At 32.3% G+C, this 8,074-nt stretch overlaps 1 protein-coding gene across 1 annotated transcript in view; it reads left to right on the top strand.

Annotated features, from left to right (window-relative positions):
- LOC119835512 (plexin domain-containing protein 2) overlaps positions 1 to 8,074 on the top strand; it is a 15,649-nt gene extending 7,575 nt beyond the window's left edge. The window contains exons 4-12 of the mRNA XM_038360391.1: positions 700 to 770; positions 862 to 987; positions 1,388 to 1,580; positions 3,069 to 3,275; positions 3,857 to 4,008; positions 4,436 to 4,508; positions 4,776 to 4,895; positions 5,063 to 5,244; positions 5,597 to 8,074. Coding sequence (XP_038216319.1) covers positions 700 to 770; positions 862 to 987; positions 1,388 to 1,580; positions 3,069 to 3,275; positions 3,857 to 4,008; positions 4,436 to 4,508; positions 4,776 to 4,895; positions 5,063 to 5,244; positions 5,597 to 5,665 — 1,193 coding nt within the window. The 3' untranslated portion in view covers positions 5,666 to 8,074. The remainder of the gene's footprint in view (positions 1 to 699; positions 771 to 861; positions 988 to 1,387; positions 1,581 to 3,068; positions 3,276 to 3,856; positions 4,009 to 4,435; positions 4,509 to 4,775; positions 4,896 to 5,062; positions 5,245 to 5,596) is intronic.

The following is an 8,074-nucleotide window of genomic DNA, read 5'->3' as shown; positions in this document are numbered from 1 at the left end:
TAATAAATGTTATTTGCAGTTAACAATTTTCTTTTTTCTTTATTACAATATTTATGGCAAGACTAGGTATATTGTCAGAATTGCGCATTTTTCACTTCATAAGTGTATTTTTGTTTTTCCAAGGATAACTTGTTATACGTAGGTTGATTTATTTTGTATTATTTTTAGTTGTATTGGATCGAACCTAGGGATTAGTGCAGGTTTCGTCACGGTTCAATAGATTTTGAGAAAAACGATTAAACATATTACAAGAAAAACAGCGTCGCAACGGCTTCCGTGCCAGCTTCACATTTTTAAAGGACAGAATCGTTGAAGCCAGTTTAATTTTATTAATTATTACTTGTTCTTATCTTATTTAAATTCATCAATTTTTTGCAGTGGGGTTTTTTGTTTCTTATATAATATAATAATATTTTTCTTAACTGAATAAGGAGGATGACTTTTTGTATCCTGTTTCATATGTTTTTATTACGTAAACCAATATTGATAATTCTACATTCGAACTAAAATTCACATTAAAATTTTATTCATACGTTGAGTCAAACAGCATTTTTGATTTATCCTTAACAACGCATAGTAACTTAGCTTCGTTTGTAGCAACATGAGGTGCTTTTTTCTTATTTAGTTTTTATGTTATTTTAAATTCCTTTGGTACGCAATTCTCCTAAATTTATTTTCTAAAACCTTGCGTTATTTCAGATTTTAGTGAAATGTTTAATGATACGCTGCAATCGATCAAAGCTAAGGAAAATATATCTGATATAACAGAAGTGAGTATTTTCATGAGTGAATCTTTATATATTGTCACATATTATATGTAATATATGATATAATAACTAATTTAATTGTTCATATTTTCAGGATCACCATATATTCTACAATAGTACGTTTTTGGGCAAAGAGTCGTTCAAAGATTTTTGGGAAAACATAACGCTACAAAAGGCGGAAGTTCATGATGTACTCAGTAATTCACATCGCCGTGCTACTGTTAGTATCATTCACGATTGTTATATAATTCATTCGTGACATTGATAAAAATGTATTCATTCATTTACGAGCTAAACCTTTACAACATGAAATTATATTGAAAATTTTCATTTGCAAAAACACAGATAATGTTTTTACATACAATATTCACCTGAAATGGGTATGCATACAAATTGTGTCTGCTCTGTAAGGTTATACAACAATACGCCATGCATATTCCTCTTAATAGTGAATACTCTAAAACATAACACAACAACGCATTTTCCGCAGCGCCGTATCGCTTTGTTTACGCTCAGGCTTTATCATTTCGAAGTGCGTCGTGTGAACGACAAATTCCATTATATGAATCACCGTGTGTTTGTATGTGTGCATACAATTGACGTGAAAGATTTGTTTTCAGACGATAAAATTGAGTTTCGACTTTCCCTTCTACGGGCACCCGGTGAAGAATATAACGGTGGCGACCGGAGGTTTTATTTACATCGGCGACCACGTGCACAATTGGCTTGCAGCCACACAATACATCGCACCACTTATGGCCAATTTCGACACGACACTCGGCAATGACAGCTTCGTCAAACAATTTGATGACGGTAAGAGATATTTCTCCGCGCCGCCTCGACCGCCTCCTTGGTACAGTGGTTAACGCGTGAGCGTAGAACCGAGGGGTCCTGGGTTCAATTTCCGGTGGGGACGCACAAAAAAAAAATGTCTCGGTCTGGCAGGACACAGAAGGTTGATCACCTACTTGTCCGTAAAGAAAATCGATCAGTGAAACAGATGTACATCATCTGCCCCCTACCCCACTAGGGGACACGGGACTTCACTTTTAAGAGATATTTCTCGTTTAATGTTCTCTTGTTAAGAGATAGAGAGATATTAATGAGTTGTTTTTCATGAAGGTTCTGTTATTGGAACAGTGGAAAAAATTATAAATATAGATATGCAAATATTTATTTATACTAATGAATGTTATATTTACAAATTTGCGGTAAATAATTGGGTAATGTTTATAAATATATGTCAGGGCACTGACCTCCAAATTATTGATAAAGACAAGCTAAACACGAGAGGGTCAGTCATCTCCATTCGTCCGTAATTAGGGTTCAATTTGAGTTTAATGACCGAAACAATGTTTTGCATTTTATTTATTACTAGCTGTTCGCCCGGCTTCGTCCGTGGTACATATACGCCTATGTCACTCCTTGTGAACTTACGGCTTTATAATTGTGAAAGAATTTACGAAATCGGTCCAGTAGATTTTGTCTGAAAACATAACATACATACCTACATACAAATCTTTATAAAATTAGTACAAGTATAGACGACTTCAATAGATTTCAAATATCATAAAAGTAAAATTCATCTATTCAGTACAACTAATTTTAAATAACCTATTCAATAGAATATTCAAATAATAATAATTTTCTATATATAAATATACACAATAGTGTATATTTATATATAGAAAAATATACGTATCCATATGGATACGTATTTCTTAGCATATTTATTTGAGCAATAAATATCCATTAGAGCAACGTCAGTTTAAATGAGATCGCGCTTGTGCCAGTGTTGATAACCGGCTCTAAATTCAGCCAGCATTCTGCTCGACAATCAACAATGCATCAATGCGTGATAGATTAACTCGGTTTGTTGTGCTGCAATACTGAGCATAAGAGATATAGATAGTTACTTAGGTTTATGAATATCTATAGAATATTTATAGAACAAATGGACGATATATGCACTTTGAAAATATTGTTAGAATTCCTTATAATTAGCCCAATTAAACACCACATGCACCTGGCACTAATGTTATAAAAATAAATGGATCTATAAAAATTTTGATCCGCTATTTCACTCGTATATTTTAGTCTTAAAAATAATCATAGGTTAAATCATTACATAAGTATATAAAAAATACGCAATCCTTATTGAATAAGAGATGCATATTATGCAGTTATGAAACTGTTCACTTATAGAACATTTTGTAGTAAAATCTGTGCCATTGTCCTATTTTACTTTATCGCTGTCCTATTATTACCCTACTAATTACGTTTAAACTCACACAATTGCAGGAGAGAAATTCGCGGTGTTTTGGGAAAATGTGACTCTGCAAGAGAACGCTACGCAAAAGTTCACGTTCGCAGCGATTTTGTATAAGAATGGTGATATCGTGTTCGCATACAAGGATATACCCATAGCGGTGCAAGCCATCAACGACAGCGAACATCCAGTTAAAGTGGGCATTAGTGACGCCTATCTAGCTGATAAAAGCTTCTTACGTAAGTTTATGGTTTATATAAGCCATAATTGGCTAGGGGTGGATTATACCTAGAACCCTCATAGAGAACCTGTGTCCCACTGGTCCTGGGATTAATTCATCATGTTCAGTGGAAATAATTAATATGCTGATGATTAGAATGGTGAACGTTGTTCGATTTCAATGTGATCTCGTCATATATCCTATTTGATACATCAGAAATCCCTGACCAGAAGTTTCTCGTTTTTAATATCATAAGCAATTCTTGACAGTCAACTTTCTATTTATTAATATTCAATGTAACAGAAATATATATACATTCTCCTATGATAATTTTAGTTTCAACCTCAATATATATAAAATATTTATAAAATTAATCTCTCCGTCCAATTCTACAAAAGAATAAATGCTTATTTTCATGATCAATGATTTAGTTACTAATCAATAAATTATACTTATTATAGTTTATATAGCCATGTCGAGCTATATATATTTACATAGTATATTTGTCCAAAACGTTTTTTCTTTGGTCTGTTAAATATATGAAAAAACAAATAATAGACACATATTTTTATGTATCTATATGTATGATATGTCTTGTAGATCTAAGACGCAAGACAATATATGAGTACCATCGTGTGTCGTTCAAGAACTATGAGATAACGAGTAACTCTATATTGAAACTCATCGCGCTTCCCACTTGCCTGCAGTACGACACTTGCGAGGGGTGCGTCAACCATGACACCAGTTTTAACGTGAGTTATTTAATATTGTTTTAATATTACCTGTCGGCAATTACCCGGTGAACGTTCTAAAAGGATGCCCTTGTAACAACAGGTATCAAAACAATGTATGCCCTAAAACAAATCCGAACTTTCTTTAGTTACGGTATAGGACAGTATCAGGTCCATTTATTATAATTTTTATGAACTACATATTATGAATTTTACAAAAAAGTATGTATAGGTTGAATGTTTCTTCATAGAAAGAAAAATGTGGAATTACACAATGTACATATTTTGATATTTTTTTCTTCAATAGAGAGAATATATTTATTACTGAGAGGATATTTTTAATAGCTTCTATCATAATATGTCAAGCGAGGCGGCAGCAAGCAAACTCCTTTTATTTAAATAAATCATGTATATTACTATAACGGATATAAATATGTTTTTTTTTTAGTGCTCCTGGTGCGGAACATTACAGAAGTGCTCAAGTGGAACTGACAAATACAAGCAGGAATGGATTATGAAAAGTAAGATTTTCTCTCTTTCAATCGCTTTTGCTATTTATAATCAATTGTTTTTATGGAGTGTTTTCGCATGGCTAAATGCTATTGTTAGTATTCACTAAATATTCACTATATATTCTTATACTTATATAATTTACAATATAATCGTAATATCGGTTCAGATCGGTTGTTTCCAAATTCGCTCTTAAGGTTCCATATCCATAGGGACCAAAATGCAGCGTCCCAACGGTAGTTCAAGTAAAGATAATTTTTTTTACGTTTTAACTATAGATTGCGAAAGGACAGCTATATCTCAGGAAGCGTCATGTCCCGTTTCCCACGAGGCCACTCCTTCAGACACCGTCAATACAGCTTACACCACCGTCACTGACAACGATGGCCACAATGCACGTAAGTTGTCTTATATACATTAGTATAGTATATATGTATATAAAAACAATAGTTTTTATTACTTATTTTGAACGATACTGACTAAGGGATTATATTTAATAAAAGTTTGTTTCATTATTTGTTGCGAATTCTCCTTTGTATACGAATAAACGATCCTACACTTTCAGAGGAAGTGAGTCGAACCAAGATGAACGCAGAGAGTACAGTGGGCGGGCCGGACAAGGCCCATTCGCCGATAGGTGGTGTTGTTGCTGCATTCGTTGTGGTCACCATGGTGTGCAGCTTCGCGGCCTGGGTGCTGTACGCGTTCAAGAACCCGCATACACGTAGTGGCCAGCTGCTTATTAGAGTGAGTGAATGCAGTTCTATTTCCACCCCAATTGGTACGTAGTATACGTACGTTTGGTACGTAGACAGCTGGACAACTGGAATAACGTATAGGCAACGTTTTATCCCGATATTCCGAGGGATACGGATTTACGCGGGTGAAACCGCAGGGCGCAGCTAGTATTCAGATAATTCCAAAGGACTAACGCCGTAGGCCAACAGAGCGAAAAAAGACACGGATTGAGAACTTTCTTTGTTTTTGAAAACATTGGTTGAAAGTTTTATTTCTGTAGCAGTGTTTTTTATTTGTGAGAAGTTTTATGCATAGCATTGTGTGAACGCTTTTTCAAAATGTTTTTTTTATTTTTTTTCAGTATCGACCATCCCAGTGGACGTGGAGACGCGGCGAAGCGCGATACACGGCAGCCACCATCCACATGTAAAACATGTTTAGTTGTATTGTAACAATACGAAGATCTATAGGGGTTTAACGTGTGATACTCGTTTGATTGCAGTGGGTTTGTTTATTGGCAACTATCGTGCTTTAACACCATCACCGGTTCAGTTGTTATTGTTGTTCGCTTTTTGAAACTGTCCGCCATTTTGAATACACGTACATATACACGTATACTGACGGTTTTGATTTATTGGATTGCGCAATGTACTTAGAAATGTTCTAGTATATAATTTCAGACCAATTAAAAAATTTTCATTATGAGACATCAAATAATTCTCAGTATTGTAGTAAATCTATACATATTTTTCATTTACGTTCAAATTTTATTGCTTTTATATTATTTTTAATTTGCGACGATTGCAATACTACCATTAGTGTGATTTTACTTTTAAATAATAATTATTTTTCAGAATCTTATGCGATGTTCATACAATGAATATCTCGTGATATTCATTGTTTTGTAATTATTGATACTTATATTTATTCTATAATACATACATACCAAAATTGTTTAATTTATAAATAACATTCCTGTATTATTGATAGATTTTTTATAAGTATCTGTCATTTATTTTTTAATTTTTTGTATCCGAAATTATGGACTAGTTGGTGCAACAATAAAAGCATGTAATAGATTACAACAATGTTGAAAAGTATGCGGATCAATCATTATATAAAATAATGGGGTAAAATAATGAATTTTCAAATAATTGGTATTTGGTACGTGTACTTACTAAGATATGTTTATACTGGGGTCTCATACTGTTTCATACTAGTGCCTTACCTGGTATCATATCGTATCTCAGTATTCTACAACGGGCCGGTGATATTGTATTAGTGTAAATTGTAAAATTGACCAAAGTCGCTACTCGCTGTCACTATGCACGAACACGAATCGCTTCATACAAGTGCCTTACCTAGCGCCTCAGTAGCTCAAATATACGTATTTTATCGCGATACTTAAATTTGAAAATTAAGTCTAAGGAATCTCGGTTAAAACAAAATATAAGATTTTTATATCATTTTTCTCTTCAATACTGGAGGTATATTGTAATTACACCATATGTCTTTAATGTATTTAAATGTCTTATTGTCTTTAGAATTTAATGCAATGTTTCACGTTCGTATAACGTTTTATTAAGTGAAATTTAATGTGTTTATTAAAATGTAAAATTTTGTGCAATTTTATATGCCATGATGCATAATGTTTGTCAAATATTTAAAAAAATATATATTAACATAAAATTTCCATATAATATTAAGTTATTAATTTTTATTTAGACAATATGTTTAAAACAATGAGTATCTTGAGATGCATTTAATTATTTGTTTTTGGATATTGTCTCATGTATTTCGAATGATCAAAATGTGTAAAAAGAAATCCGTCCCTGTATAAGACTACAGCTTACAATAAGATTTTTAAAGTTTTTAACTAAAAATTGCATAATGTATAAAATTTAATGTTTAAAATTATTTACCAAAGGAATGCATTCCCAAGGTACTTCAATATCTAACATAGAGCAGCTACATTTTGGCAGAAACTTATTATAATTTAATATTACTAACTCTTCCTATAAAATATTGTAGTGTAATTTTAACTAAAGGTTGGATTGTAATTATTTTTAAGATTTACCGGCAGGAAGCGTTTAATTAAATAGGTTAACAAATATCTTTAATATCATATTTGAACTTTATATCTTTATGGGAACGCGGAAACGAGAAAGCTACAGTTGCGCTAAACAAAGACGATCAAACGAAAGGAGAATGGAGAATACCGAACCAGAGGAAATTCTATGTTCAGCTTATTTTGCCGGAAACTGTTATTTACAGGAAACAAATATTACGATAGTGTACAATGCAGGCGTTCATTAATTTTAGTGTAAACCATTTAGTATTATAGTTTTCTCTTCCAAAATAAATAAATACATGACCGTTTGCTCAAAAAACTAATTTAAAAAGACATTGTTTGGATTATTTTCTTACAGACATTATCATTATCTTTAATGAAATAAAATATACCAATCACACAAATAAGCATTTATATCAACTTCTATTGGCTATCGCTAAATTTGTTCTTCTTTTTATTAAATAAAATTTTTGATTCACCTAGCAAGGCGCTCAGTGCAGGTTTTTTATTATGTGTACCTTGCTCATAATCATGTTTTGTAGTTCACTTATTTCACCGTTTGTATTGCACACAAATCGCATTGTCACCAACTCATCGTTTTTATATAATAATAATTGTACATGTCTCCTTTACACTATTCGTGAATCTTAAACGTAAATAATAAACATTCAATGTTACTTATTTTTTCCCGATATAGGTTTGGTCTATTTTATATTATATCGATATTAAAGGTGATATTACGTTTAAAATATATTATCATTATCATAA

This window comes from Zerene cesonia, chromosome Z (assembly GCF_012273895.1).
Source record: "Zerene cesonia ecotype Mississippi chromosome Z, Zerene_cesonia_1.1, whole genome shotgun sequence".
Lineage (NCBI taxonomy): Eukaryota > Metazoa > Arthropoda > Insecta > Lepidoptera > Pieridae > Zerene > Zerene cesonia.
The sequence above is the reverse complement of the archived record's forward strand: the minus strand, read 5'-3'. Positions and strand labels throughout refer to the sequence as shown.